This window comes from Harmonia axyridis, chromosome 3, assembly GCF_914767665.1.
Source record: "Harmonia axyridis chromosome 3, icHarAxyr1.1, whole genome shotgun sequence".
Lineage (NCBI taxonomy): Eukaryota > Metazoa > Arthropoda > Insecta > Coleoptera > Coccinellidae > Harmonia > Harmonia axyridis.
The window spans coordinates 30202301-30217271 of NC_059503.1; the positions used below are offsets into that span (position 1 = coordinate 30202301).

Sequence of the window (14971 nt, forward strand, 5' to 3'; positions counted from 1 at the left end):
AATTTCTTATTTTTGGACGAAAAACAACGGCACACAGAAACCAAAGGTCACTATTATTATTTCTACTGCTTTCTAGATGGCAGTAGTTTCGGCAAACTAATAAACATGCCCCATATTTTTCCTCTCTGTTTTTAAAATGGTAGAGAGGGAGACGTGTGGAACATAGAGTACCTATTCAATACCATATTTCCTTGAACTTGAAACAATTTTGACGGCGTCTGTGGAAGAAACTAGTTTTGTCCGCCATTGTTGTGTGTTAGTGGCCATATTGTGCGACCATCTTTTATAAACAAAATAGGGAGCCATATAATCATGGCGGATCACCAAAATTTAATGTGTGAAGTGGAAATACAGCCGGACATACAGGAATGTGTGGAAATCGAATCTATTCCAGTGGATATGAGCGATGCAGTCGAGACTATTGTCGAATGCGGTGATACGATAATGGGAATGCAATCGCTAGAAGACAGGGATATAATTTTAGAAACACAAGAAGAAATTATAGACGATTCCGGTGATCCGTTGAATTTGTACGATGTTCCTGTACCTGATTCATCCGATTTATACGTGGAATCATCCCCCGGACCATCTAAAAAGAAAAGATCGTTGAATAAAAATCGGGGAATAATAGGAAGACGGGATAACGAAATGTTGTTAAGCGATATGCACGTAGAAAGTAAACCTAGAAAATGGGAACAAAAACAGGTACAAATCAAAACTATGGAAGGTGAATTTTCAGTAACCATGTGGGCTTCAGGTACCAGCGACGGTAGGTTCAGATATTTTCGAAATTATAAATTTCTCTTCTAAACCGGTTTACTCGGGATTTTACCTCGAGATGTTACATGTAAACAGTAACGTATGTTTACAAACATCACATTCTTATCCTGGTTAATCCTATGATATGATGAGTTCGTTTCAAATACTGGGATATTATATTTTTCTTGTAAAATTATTTTAATTCTTTCTGAACTCATTTATTTTGTGATTGTGACTTATATACAAGAAATAGAAATGTCAGTAACTATTCACATAATGCTGTCATAGAGTTACATGAAGTCATAGAATATCATCTGTTCTGATAACTCATTGAACCAAATGGGTTCTGCTCAAATAATTTACCTGTCTGAAATTATCGAAAAAAACCAAGTTAATTGAAATCTGCGTTAGCGATTTGCAATAATACTTATTTATATCATTTGAATATTGAATTGAATTATAACTTAGAATAACTCACTTTTGATCAAATAATAATTAATCTATCTTTCACAAAAACAAACTTATATATCTAATTTTTATCTCAACTTAATTCAGAAAGGGAATTTCAAATCCCTAAATTAATTGGTATTCAAGAAATTTATTAAACTCAGCTCAAACTTCTTAGTTATTGTTGTATGATTTTAGTGAGATATTTTTGTATATTTAAATTGTTCTCCCACTTTGGACGATTCTGTAAACATACTAATAATTTTTTTTCAATTAGATGAAGGCTCGAATCCTGAAGCTGATCTTGAATTGAAAGAATATATGACAGGAAAGAAAATTCCAACTGATGGAATGCCTGGTTTAGATTTGTCAGATCCAAAACAATTGGCAGAATTTGCTAGGCCTGGTTTGAAAAGTCCTAGAGTTCGAAGACCAAATCAGGACTGCTCAGATAGAACAATAGGTGAGTTTTCCCAAGGAATGAATCTTTTAAGTCTATCTATTCTAACAAAAGAGGATATTATTATATTCAGTGGACAATTCAAAAACCTTTTTAAATTTTAGCTTGTCCACATAAAGGTTGCAACAAAATGTTCAGAGATAATTCTGCTATGAGAAAACATCTTCACACTCATGGACCAAGGGTTCATGTGTGTGCAGAGTGTGGCAAGGCATTTGTAGAATCATCCAAATTGAAGAGACATCAATTAGTGCACACTGGAGAGAAACCTTTCCAATGCACATTCGAAGGCTGTGGAAAGAGGTTTAGTTTAGACTTCAATTTGAGGTAGGCTTCTTCATATTTCATTTATTCCCATAATACTCTTCAAATCATAGTTTCTAATTCACTAATACATGTTTAGTCAAACATGGAGATGTAGAAGAATACAAATATACTGATTCCTACTACAAAGTAAGAATCCTTTTCAGTGTCACCTATCAACTACAATCTTATAGGGTACTCGACTGGCTGCACCAGTTCGAATTAATTCGGGCTGATTATTTCATTTAGCTCTACAAAAATTCGAATTAATAGGCACTGGTGCAGCCAGGTTTTAACCTTGTATGAACTTAACAGATACTGCAGTATTGTGAGATAAGTGAAGTTGATATTGATACCTCTTCATCAAACAATTTCTGTATCGGCATATCATCTGTACTTACATTTAAGCTTGGATTGTCAAAGAAACACTACATTGATGATGGAATAAGTTTCTCACACACCACAGAATTAGTGGCGTCGATGATCATATCATCAATAGTGTGTGTATTGCTAGTTACAAGAGTGTTATCGGGAATATTTCCACAATTTCTGTTGCTGTGATGTTAGTGATATCTATCTCGTCTGAAAATCCAAATGCAGTTTTCTAAAAACAATTCCCTATAAAGAGCAAGTCAATTTCATCCCAAGCACCCGTAATGAAATATATACATATAGTCTAAAATATTAATTTTGGCTGAAATTTCTCCTTCCACGTCTCTCTCAAGTATCGCTGGACTAATTTATTCCTGTAGTTTGTTTGACTACTTTGATAACACCCTGATCTTAGGGCTGCAGTTTGAATGTGCAGGGCAGTTGTTGATAAAAAAAAATAACTTTTCTTTTCTGCTTACCGAAGATGGCACTCAATTAAGTTTTTAAACAGATTTCCTCCTATCTAAGAATGAGAACTGTCTCTCTGAGGCGAAAAACAGCGTCTTATCCAACAAATCAGAGAGATTTATCGAGTACTATTTTAATGTATTAGCCTAGAAAAATTCAAGGAGCTGATGAAAAAGAGCATATTATTCAAGAAAAGTCTTTAACGGGAGCATCTCAACAAAGTTTTCCTATAGTTAGTAAATTATGAAAGTTTATGTTTTTTTTTGTTAGTTTTCTTTCTATTTACCTTCACTATCTCTTAGGTTTGTCTGAGATATACATATATATATATTTTTTTTTTTTTTTTTGCAGAACTCATGTTAGAATACATACAGGAGACAGACCATATGTATGTCCATTTGATGGATGCAACAAGAAGTTTGCTCAATCTACAAACTTGAAGAGTCATATTTTAACTCATGCCAAAGCTAAGTGAGTAATTTTTTTCATACTCTATTGAACAATTAATAATAATAAATTTCTTTTCAAGGTCAAGAAACAATATATCCCGGGCACCAAATAATTTACAGATGCTTCAACCTCAATTTGTACAAGTAGAAGTAGCAGAACCTGAATATATTGTTTATGCTGATTAAATTAGGTAACTCCCTTTATAGTTTCATAGGAATAAAATTACCTACTCATGTACCGGCAACTTGTAATCAATATATTTTATTCAATAATGAAAATTTGTAATGTGCTACACACGACACCTTTAAATCGAACACCGAACCTGATATTAAGATTGAAAATCATAAATGTGTGTTTATCTTCAGATCTTGTGTCTTTCGGAAGTAAGGAATATCAAAAACCAAAAAAATCTAGTCAAGAATCGGGATTGTCGATTAGGTTGGCTACTTTTCTTCCACTTGTGTGTGTTAAGCAAACTTTCAATCCAGCATACTCGACCTGACGCAGTGTTAGTTATACCGAAAAAACTGTCTTTCACAAATCAATAATTCTGAGCGTGAGGCCGCCAGTACTTGAGTAGACAGCTCAAGATATTGAATTACTCTTTTCAATTTTTAAAAATAATTATGTTTCTTGTTTCAGAGGAAAAATTGAAATGTAAATAAGGAGATGAGAATGGGTAACACTTCAAGGAATAAAGACACTTCTACTTTGAGAAAACCATGATGTTCGTTAATCAAGGAGATGAGATTGATAATTATTGTTTTTATAATGGTCCTTTCTTGAAGGTTCCAGAAAAACTTTAGTAGTGATTAGGAAAACTGTACAAATGTAAATAATAAAGATAATATTTTCATTTTAAAATGGGACTTCAATTTATACAGTTTTCCCTGTCTAATTTTTTTAATTTATTTTTGTACGCTATTTATAGAACCTGTTTTCAAAGAAATTTAAAGGAATAACTACTACTTTTTCCCACTAAAAAGAAAATTAGTGTGTACATATTGAATTACATTGTGCATATAATCATTTTGGGGAGATGCAGATGTTTGTATATTTTTAAATTAACTTTGAATTTTGATTTCAGTAGTATCTACTTCAATTCAGAAGAAATAAAGGAACACTATTTTCATAAAAGTAAAATTATTATATTTAATTTTTTCGAAGTTGATACCACTTGAAAGATGTTCCATTAATTGTTTTCTCATTTGTAAATAGAAGAAAATAATTAATTCTGTTAAATACCACATGAAGCAAATTATTCAAGAACAAGGAATCTCAAAGTAGATGATAGCAAAACCAAAAATCTTCATCTCTGTATTTTCGATATGACATTTGTGCTCAAGTACAAAATAAACTTTCTCTCGAAATTTTACTAATAAAGCAATTTTATCATTTGGTTATCTTCATATGTAACTTTAATATTTAAAGTTATCTATTTTAATTCAATTTAAGTTATTGTATATGTTAATTAGGTTACATGTCTTGTAAATAGAAAACAAAATAAATAGGGTAATTTTTTGATGATGTTTCTCTCCCAAAAAATATTATTTTTAAATACTTAAAATTACAGCGTTCCTTTCTATAGAAATAACTTCATCGCCTCTCTTATTCACTTTATTTTTTACAAAAACTATATACAATATTCAACATTTTACAATAGCGCAGAAAATTTCAGATGAATAAAAGTTTTCTCTAACATAACTAATGAGTATAAAATCTGAAATAATTTTAAGTCTATTTCTTCATTGAAGAGCCTTATCCCATCTCCAGATTGTTCCATCATCACAAACGCATAATAAAATGCCTGCATCACGACTTAAAGTTGTTTGTCTAACTGCTGTTGTACATCTGGGATGCTGAAGAGTATGGCATCTCGCTTGACAAGGATCAGAAACATCCAAATCCCAAACAAATATTTTTCCAGTTTGATTTCCCAAAGCCAATATCTTCTGCCAAAAATCCATGGCAAAACGTATAAACCAAATTTCACATTCTTTGTATTCAAACCTGTGGATGATAGTAGATGTAGTTTCACCTTTACGCAATCTGTTATCATCTAAACGCCCAGGTTTCCAGCAGATAATACAGTTTTCACAAGATTTACTGAGAACAAAATCGCCAAACCATTTTACACAATCAACATAGTTTCTATGTATATCTCTAGTAGAAAAATCTGGAAAATGCTCTTTAAGGGAATCAAATGGCCTACTATTCCTATTGGCATTCCAATGATATGACTGTTTGATAGCTTCTTTCATAGATTCTTTATCTAATCTCCACAACTTGAGGGAATGATCCATTCCACAAGACATAATTCTATGACCAAATACATCAAAATCTGCACTCAAAACTTCATCTCTGTGTCCTTCAACACCGCCAAAAATAGCAATACAAACATCCGTTTTTATATTCCACAACCGCAATGCATGGTCTTTAGAAACTGATAGCAATAAATTTGGGTCACGAGGATGAAACTTCAACTCATTGATTGCATGTCCATGTCCTATATAATGTCTTATACAACACATAGTGGCTGGATTGAGAATACGAATAACTCCTCGAGACCCTGCTACTGCTAGTAGAGGTTTTCCTTGTTCATCATCATAGGTCCATGCACATGTATAATAATTCTCATCCAGATCAGGATCTGCATAACATTGCAACAATTTAATTCCATTTGGTTCGTCTGGACATTCATAAATTGTGACACGATTACTACCTACAGCAGCAAAAATTTTAGGCTGTCCTTCTTTGAGGTAATGGTTAAATTGAGCTCCAAATAAGGGTTGACCATGATCCTCTTTAATACTGCAATGGAATGTGTACAATGGTTTTGGAGGTTTGATGATATTCAATTTCTTCTTTCGTTTCTTCCCTCTCTTTGATGGTTTATTTGTTGGTGTAGCACTTCTAGATGTAGTGTCGGTGGTAGAATTACTTCCAACGCTAGAAGTTTCATCCGCCTCATCTCCAGATTCTTCAGTAACGTTGTGGGAAATTGATGAGGTATCATTTCCGTTCATTGCTTTGACTTTTTCTTTCATTTTATATAGTTATGAAATTGAATTTTGAATTCTTTATCAACAAATCTTTTTATTTTACCATTTGTTTGAACCAAAACAAAAATTAACCGCGAAAACTTTCAAACATAGAAAACGATAACTAAGAAACTAAGTACAGGCTACTTACTCTACTAGTCTTTGACCTAAGATTCAGTTGTTTTTGGCAACTACTTATTTTTCAGAGGGATCAATTCACAGAACAATATCTTTCCGAATGGATTAAATAAATAAAAAAACAAAATCAATGACGCACTTCTTTAAGAAATATCTTCTTTTAATTTTCACCTTAGCTAAAGAGAACAATGGGTAATATCTCTCATATATTTCAAAAAATATAAAGTAGATCCAATGTATATGTATCATAGAATTCTATTCATTCGATGTGCAAGATAGACTGTATTTAGACAAATGGCGAATTTTGTTGTTCAGAAGGTTATAGTGATGATTGTCAGTTACAAAAAAATTGGATAAAACTAAATAATTTCATTATAACAATGCAATCAGCTACATTTTTGCAGCATTCCTAGATATTATAATAAATATGAAAGCGAAACCTTCAAAGAGGGTAGCAGGGATTATCATAAGATCCAGAAAATCAATAGCCAAAGATGCCGTAGTGACAGTGAGTTAAGGATATTTCCACATTAAAATTATTAATTTCTCCTTGGAATATTCGAATTATTTCATTTTGAATTCATAATATATATGTCGTATAGATTGCAGACCTAGTTATGGGGATTTATCTTATCTCTTGAGTGGATTGAGAACAGGAAAATTTCACATAGGTTCGAAAAGTAACGTGATTATTATATGTAAAGGAACCAAATTTTGAATTGAAAAACTGCTAACATTGAATTCCACGTTTCAGAGTTTAGGTTTTCTTTATATTGGAGTGCATGCCAGTACTTATTAAAATCTCCATAGAAGTTGGTATAAACAATATTAAATTTTATATTTTGAAATGTTTATAATTTCTAATCGTATTTTTCAATAAAAATTCTATATTTCTTAAAGGAGTATTTTTGGGTAACGTCATTTAAATCTTCGAATTTCAGCTATCAAATCTATTATTTTCTTTAATCAACTTTATTACTCATTTTATTTGTTCGTACAGCTGGATAACAATAGCAGCGCGTCTTTACCGCTTACATATAAAATTGCAATAATTATTTCGACTCTTTATCTGAAAATTTCAATAAACAATTGGGTTATTCTTATTGAAGTATTCAAGGTAATAGTTAAATTTTTTATTATTCATGAAAAAGCTTGATATATTTTCAGTTTGATTTAGGTAGGAAATTCAACTTTAGAAATGTTCATTCATTAATTATTTCGTGAATTGTTTGATATTATTCAATAATACCTTTTAGAATCACTGAAATGAAAAACTAACACCATTCATTTCCTCTATTTACATTTTGAAATGTGTATAATACTAGATTTAAATTGAAAGATCTGTCCTAATTTTGTCTAGAACTGATCATGGTAAAAAGCTATATTAATGTAAGATGTTAAAAAAAATGATAATATACATCCAAACTTGAGAATATGATCTATAAATTTTAAAGGATAAAAATCAAGGAATCACACTAAAAATATAATTTCTCAGAAACTATATAATCTATATTAATTTATGAAACTGAAAATAAGTTTCATTTTGATGATATTGAATATAAAATTTTTTACTGATCTTCAAACTCCCTACACTGTCTTATCTGGTCAGGTTGACATAACCCCTTCAACCCTCTGACCAAATCGAATGTTGTATACAACTCCATACAACTGAAATTAATTGGTAGTATGGTCAGTAGAATTTAGTTTGATCTAGTGTTCATGCCATGATAATTAAAAAAAAAAAGTAAAATTGGGATTACTCTAACGAAATTTCCTCAGTATTTTGGATTCTAAATGGAAGTAATGTATACTTCTCAGAGTCTAGAACTTTTATATCACTGTTAATTTATTAATAAGATGTAAAGCATAGTTTGGCAACCTATTTACCAAAGTCATTAACATTATTTTAAAGCAGTTCAGAGTGGTTTGAAAAAAGGACTCTGTGTATCCACCAATAGAGTACAATTACAAAAGACTATTCCAAAGATTCAGTGGTCTAATTTTGAAAATATAATGCTCTCAACAATGTTGATAAATTACTGATTAATGGAATAGAATGCCCTAACTTTAGAAAAATTGCCAATTTTACACTCCATGCTTAGAAAACAAAAATAAATCTTTATTTTATTTAAAGTTAGACACTTCCAATCTGAGCCTTCAGTCTCCAAAATAATATGTATAGTTCTTATAACATAAAAGTAGTTAGGTGTGAAATAATAATAATAATAATCAAATTTATTTTCATAATCAAAATTTACATTCAGAAAAGAAAACAAGTCAATCATAAGAAAGCTGATAGAAAACGACCACTGAAATACTAGATTACCCACATACAGTGATGTCTATACAGGGAAATTATAATTTATAATCTGAACGCTCTTTAAAAATTATTTCATTTATGTATGTATATGTAAATTCCATAGATAAGGTGATAGGGATATATGTAAGTTTTTATAAATGGGTAGGTTTATTTAAATTATGGCAATATTTCTCAGCGTTTTCTCATTATTCTTTTCCATTTAGTTATTTTTCCATATTGCACTGTTGGTAATATAATGTGATGATAATTTATTTTTAATCTGATTTTTCCTGTAATTGGGTATAAGCCATTACATTCACATTTACGCTAGTACAAAAGAGAAAAATAATAGAATAACAATTAAGTGGTGCTAATTGAAGAATTGAAATTTGATGATTTTTCATAATTATTTAATGATTGTTTACGATTGCTTCAATGAACTTTTAAGTTCAGTGATTTTATTGATCATCAAATAAAACACCAAAATGAGAGAATGAGATTTGTAGCACCTGAAACTTGGTCAGTCTGCTGAGTGGTTAGGTACTGGGACTATATCTTTATCAGGTGATAAGGGAGACAAGACTGCAGATTACCTGAAATCAAATTAGTTTCTCAGATATGAATATTTGAAAACTTTATTTAGAATTTGGTAAAGAAATTACATTGGGTTAATGATGTTTTGTGCTTATTTGATATTTTTATTTCAACTTCTAGGTCTTTGTGAGGCGTTCAGATTCTAAAAGCTCGTGAAAGAAGAATCAGTTTTGTTTTGATTAATAGTATGATTGAAATACTGAGGATTATTTATATTTACTATCTATAGATTAAGAAGATAGTATTAGCTTGATGACGACCAAATAAAATGTATTTAAAAATAAAAATAATAGTACGTAGAATGTATACAAATCAATTTTTCGGGCTCAATATGCAATGAGAGAATCTCCTAAACGTTGCAAGTGCTTTATAGGCACTTGTGTATCATACCATGTGTATTTTTTATTATACTTGCATCATACTGGAAATAAATCTCATACCAAGATAATCGTTCTTTTTAATTGTTGTTTACAAGCTTATTTGACAGTTGCTTCGAGGAATTTAAGCAACCTCTAAAATTTGATGTGTTTATATATTGAGATTTTGCATGCTCGTCCACAAGACAAGAATTATAATGTATGATAAAAATAAAAATATAATTTTGTTGATAAGATTTAATGATTGTTCCAAACACTATTTCATTTCATATTATATTTTTACAGAACTCAGGCATAGGGATGCCAAGCCTATACCATGCTCTTGTTGTCATCTTTCTGGAATTTTTCGCATGGGGGCTACTCACTATGCCACTAATTCAGGTTTTAAACACTACATTTCCAGACCATACATTCTTAATGAATGGTCTGATAATGGGTATTAAAGGCATACTTTCGTTTTTGAGTGCTCCATTGGTAAGTCTGACCATCTTTATTAATATTAATTTTCATACTTTTGATGTTGTTTATTCATCATATAACCTTTGGATGCTTTCTTTCATTGCTTCTTGCTTTGGTGTTAATTAACATTATCGTCATTCTTCCTTCTAATTGCTAGGTTGGGGCCCTCAGTGACGTATGTGGCCGCAAGTTGTTCCTCCTTGTGACCGTGTTCTTCACTTGCCTGCCTATACCATTAATGACAATCAACAATTTCTGGTTCTTTGCCATGATCAGTATCTCTGGGGTGTTTGCAGTAACATTCAGTGTTGTCTTTGCTTATGTGGCAGATGTCACAGACGAAAGAGACAGATCGCTTGCCTATGGATTGGTCAGTGCCACATTTGCAGCCAGCATGGTAATATCTCCTGCTCTAGGAGCATACTTGATGGAGAGGTAAGATAATATGATTGCTTTTCTCCTTCCAACAGGCAGTTATATTTTTTCAGGTGGTCAGTGTCTTTGGTAGTAGCCCTTGCCACCGCCGTCGCGATACTAGACGTCTTTTTTATCTTAGTCGCTGTACCTGAGAGCCTGCCTGAGAAGATGCGTCTATCACCCATAAGCTGGGAACAGGCAGATCCATTCTCTTCACTCAGAAATGTAGGAAAGGATCCCACGATATTGCTACTCTGCATCACTGTCTTCCTTTCTTACCTACCTGAAGCAGGCCAGTACAGTTGCATTTTTGTTTACTTGAAACTAGTGATAGGTTGGAGCGCCCCCATGGTCGCCGTTTTCGTTGGTTTGGTGGGGCTACTGGCCGTGTTGGCTCAATTGTGTTTAGGTGAGACTCAAACTGATAAACTTTATTATGGAAGTTTGAATGCATTTGGTTTTTTGTAGGTGCTTTAATGAAAAACCTAGGTTGTAAGCATACAATAATGTTGGGACTCCTCTTTGAGATGCTTCAGCTGCTGTGGTACGGTTTTGGAACCACAACTTGGATGATGTGGGCAGCCGGTATCCTTGCCTCTATGAGTTCTATCACATATCCTGCCATATCAGCCTTTGTTTCTATTCATAGCACGCCAGATAAGCAAGGTGTTGTTCAAGGTAATTTTTTCCTATATTAAATTCTCTGGATTTATGTCCGTATTTTTATTGCAGGAATGGTTACTGGAATGAGAGGTCTCTGTAATGGTCTCGGTCCAGCAATGTATGGTTTAATTTTCTATATATTCCATGTGGATCTCAACGAAGGAGATAATCATGAAGTTAAAAATAAGGCTCCAGTGCTTTTCGAAACATATTCCCAGGTAGATGTAACTTTCATCCATTCTTTCAAATATAAATTCATCTTTTCTCTATAGAAAAGTTTATTACAATTGTTTGATATTTGAAGTTGCTTCATGTTACATATTTAGATTAAAACTTTTTTTCAGCTGGTTCCTGGTCCTCCTTTTGTATTTGGTGCATTTCTAGTCATTTGCGCTCTGCTTACCGCTTCTTTTATACCAACATCCAAGAGGACAGATTCTGGTAAGTATCGTAAGTATTGACATTAACTTTTTATTTTATTTTTCTTTTAGTTTTTTGATTGAGGAATAAGGTGTCAACTTTGCATGACAAATATTTTTCTTAATATTTTGTGTGAGAATATGTTTAGGAAATTTATTTGCCTAAAATTTGTGGTAAGTTGTGGTGAGTAAAAACCAATAAATATAAATTTCTTGACTGAATAATTGGTGAGTTCAATATCTATTCGTGAGATATTCACTATTTATTGGTAATAAATGTCATCATGAAACCTTTTCTAGCATCATTACCAGATTGTGGATTTTTTTCAAGTATTAGCATCCAATCAAAATTGAAAATTGGTTGTCATAATATTCTCATACTTTGGAAAGCATTTTTAGAGACGAGAATTTTTCTTTTACCCACTGGACGATTTTTTCCTGCATTAGGTTTGACTCACTGTGGCCAATTTGTGCTCAAATTCGAGAATATCCAGTCATAACCACGATAACTAATCTATCTGTTGGTGAACATGATGAGTTGAATTGAAGATCTTAGAAACTTGAAATTTTTAGGGTACTCTTGAATTGCCACGAAGTGTGTTAATGGGCAAAATCCTACTGGGGGTTCCGTAAATATTACCTTTCAAAATTTTGTTTTTCGGATATCAAAATTTAAAATTCGATGGTGGTTCTTGTCAAATTTCATGTTGATCACGGACCAGAACCGGAGCAATACCCAATACCTCAAAAGATTTGATTGTGTTGAGATTTTACATGTAAATATAAAAAATAATTTTAAGCATCTTGCGAAATATCATATTGGTCACGTCCTTAGAACCTTAGAGAATTCACAAAGAATATAAAAAAATTCTTGTGATTACAAATCTAACCTCTTTAAAATTTTGCATGTAGATATATAATAACAATTTCAAGCTGGATGCAAAATTTCATGTTGATCGTGTTACCAAATCTATTAGAAAATTGAAACTAAATATCGAAGAATGCCTTATGTTTACATAACAATGAATCGGACTTGGTTGAAATTGAAGTTGTATGTATAAAATAATCACTCGGACGTCTTCTTTCTCTAATAGGAATCGTGGTATTGCTGAATAAATGATATATTTTTAACTAACTGGAAACAGTAATACATATTCATTGGAAATTTTGAAATGTGCATGTTTTCCTTTCAATGGTTGCAATAGAATTTCTAATTTTTTTTTTCATTTGATTTATAGGCATACCCCTAGATACTCACTATGAATTAGAAAAAGGACAAAAGGTGGCAGGCACCCTCAGTCCCTTGATACCCAACAGGAGCATGGAAAATGCTGCCATACTCTAGATGGTCGACAAAAAGAGGAACTGTTAGTGATAATGTCCCTGTATCATTTCCTTCTCCATCGCCAAGTGGACGCTCAGTCCAGAGAAGTGTCCCAAGATAAATGTTAATGTGATATAAGTATAAAATTCATTTTCCTTCTCTCTCTACCTCTACCAGTCTCTATTTGAAACAGTATTTTTTTTTAAATGCAAGGCTAACGTAACTGACATAGTCTAGTGCTCATGGCTCTCTTTTGACCAGTTGGGTCAGTCAAAAAAGATTCAAGGTGACTCTTCGAGAATCCATGTAATTGGTATTATCAAAACAAAATTGCTTCAGTGTTTTTTCCGTGAAGCCATAAGTGATAAATCTAAGTACAAAGCCTCACCTTGGTATGTCTGTTACAGTGGTCTTGTATATACTCAAGGACAACCAATTGTTGCAACAACTTTCTATGGCAGAAGAAAGTAGTTTTACTTGATGCTGATTTCATAATTTAGAGATAAGAATGAATAGGATGTACGTTAGAAATTTCGACCTAAATAGTATTTTAGATTATTGTAGATATTGTTTATATGTTTCGAAGAAAGTTTCACACAAGTTCAGTTTAAGCACCTAGTTACCTGAGAAATTTTTCTCAGATTTTTCTTTGCCTTGATGATAGGCATATCTGTCAATCATGTTAACAAAAATGCAATTGTTTCTAAATCCATATTCTGAATTTATAACACTCGAAGGCATTATGAGGGTCTCATCAAGCATTTATATTGATAGTGAGAACCTCTGAAAATTGTTGGATTTCAGAATAAAGACCTGACAAAATTTCTTAGTCATATTTTAAAATAGAAAATGGGTTGTAGTATTTTTTAGCTCTAATTATTATATCTGAAATTAAGTTGACAGTTTGTGCACAAATTGCTTTAATTTCATTTAAAAAAGTATTTTACATTAGGTCTGGACAAAAGTCTGAAAACTATCAATTTTTATTGTGAAAAACAAGTTTCCATATGGTTAGGAATATTATAATGTTATTAATTTTCTTATGGGGTTAATTGACTTCTGGAGAAAACAGAAATGATTATCTTGAGGGTTGCAAAATTTAGGAAATATCAGAAGTTTGTTTGAGCTGCATGCATACTTCTCTGGGGGCGTCATTCCAAGGCTTTTCTAAAAAAGCAAATATATCGAAATGATATGTGATGGCTTGTACATAGTATTAAAGTAGGAGCAGAGGAAATAAATATCATATTTATTTTTTAGAAAAGCTATAGCTGTTGATTAATATTATTGTTGAATTGATTGTCATTATTGGATCTGTTCCATGTTATTTGAAATACATTTAAATTTCTAAATCCTTTTACCAAAGATTCTATTTAGCAATTCAGTTCTACTACAACAGCATTTAATTTTTTGATGAAATATTTCTTTCTTCTTGTTCAAAACGAAATATATTTCAGTTGTGTGGGGTGTTCAAAAATGAATTTTTTTTAGTATTATCTCAATAATTATAGAAGAAACATTGTCAAAATTCTTGTTCATAGTGGGAACACCATTGGCTGAAATATTTTTCAAGTTTATCAAATAAAATTTGTTTCTATATTATTTACTGTTGATAAAAACTAAATTTTTTTATTATATACAAGTAATTCTGTCACTGAAATAAATTTATTGAGTGGGGATTTTTGAGAATTTTAAAAATAAAAAGTCCATTTTAATCAAACTATTTATTTTGTTTTTGTACTGTATTATGGAAACCAATAAAAAAAATATATTTATGTTGACTTTTAGTGTACCGAATAAAGTTGATAGTTTTGTTCTTTGGAAAATGGTCATCTTCTGAATTAATCTGTATTATCTTATTAAACAAGAACAATTTATGTCAGTTTGACAAAAATTTGACTGAATTCTTTTCAAGAAACTTTTACGTCGACATGTAATTCATTTTGTCAAAATGAAAATTCTACCCTGAAAAGTCATTTTT

The 14971-nt window shown here is 31.6% G+C and overlaps 3 protein-coding genes across 4 annotated transcripts; 2 read left to right on the forward strand and 1 right to left on the reverse strand.

Annotated features, from left to right (window-relative positions):
- The first annotated feature begins 212 nt into the window (after nt 1–212).
- LOC123675495 (transcriptional repressor protein YY1-like) lies at nt 213–4781 on the forward strand. The gene is made up of 6 exons (XM_045610852.1): nt 213–769; nt 1484–1669; nt 1771–1993; nt 3161–3280; nt 3339–3449; nt 3902–4781. The coding sequence occupies exons 1-5, from the start codon at nt 313–315 to the stop codon at nt 3442–3444; spliced, it is 1092 nt and encodes a 363-aa protein (XP_045466808.1). The 5' UTR covers nt 213–312; the 3' UTR covers nt 3445–3449; nt 3902–4781.
- An 80-nt stretch (nt 4782–4861) lies between these two features.
- LOC123675494 (polycomb protein EED) lies at nt 4862–6419 on the reverse strand. The gene has a single exon (XM_045610851.1). The coding sequence runs from the start codon at nt 6304–6306 to the stop codon at nt 5005–5007; it is 1302 nt and encodes a 433-aa protein (XP_045466807.1). The 5' UTR covers nt 6307–6419; the 3' UTR covers nt 4862–5004.
- A 301-nt stretch (nt 6420–6720) lies between these two features.
- LOC123675500 (hippocampus abundant transcript 1 protein) lies at nt 6721–14713 on the forward strand. Of its 2 annotated transcripts, none has more exons than XM_045610860.1 (8): nt 6721–6946; nt 9994–10182; nt 10325–10602; nt 10656–10993; nt 11053–11262; nt 11317–11465; nt 11592–11697; nt 12905–14713. In XM_045610860.1, the coding sequence occupies exons 1-8, from the start codon at nt 6866–6868 to the stop codon at nt 13009–13011; spliced, it is 1458 nt and encodes a 485-aa protein (XP_045466816.1). In that variant the 5' UTR covers nt 6721–6865; the 3' UTR covers nt 13012–14713. The 2 variants fall into 2 exon arrangements, with proteins under 2 accessions (XP_045466816.1, XP_045466817.1); XM_045610861.1 differs by having other exon boundaries at nt 11592–11688.
- Nucleotides 14714–14971: the final 258 nt, after the last annotated feature.

Bases quoted from the DNA above. Each gene is read 5' to 3' on its own strand.
- LOC123675495 (XM_045610852.1), top strand. From the start codon at position 313: ATGGCGGATCACCAAAATTTAATGTGTGAAGTGGAAATACAGCCGGAC. The intron at 1,994-3,160 runs GTAGGCTTCTTC...TTTTTTTTGCAG, and splicing joins AGTTTAGACTTCAATTTGAG to AACTCATGTTAGAATACATA. The intron at 3,281-3,338 runs GTGAGTAATTTT...TTTCTTTTCAAG, and splicing joins TTAACTCATGCCAAAGCTAA to GTCAAGAAACAATATATCCC.
- LOC123675494 (XM_045610851.1), bottom strand. From the start codon at position 6,306: ATGAAAGAAAAAGTCAAAGCAATGAACGGAAATGATACCTCATCAATT.
- LOC123675500 (XM_045610860.1), top strand. From the start codon at position 6,866: ATGAAAGCGAAACCTTCAAAGAGGGTAGCAGGGATTATCATAAGATCC. The intron at 10,603-10,655 runs GTAAGATAATAT...ATATTTTTTCAG, and splicing joins GGAGCATACTTGATGGAGAG to GTGGTCAGTGTCTTTGGTAG. The intron at 11,466-11,591 runs GTAGATGTAACT...ACTTTTTTTCAG, and splicing joins TTTTCGAAACATATTCCCAG to CTGGTTCCTGGTCCTCCTTT.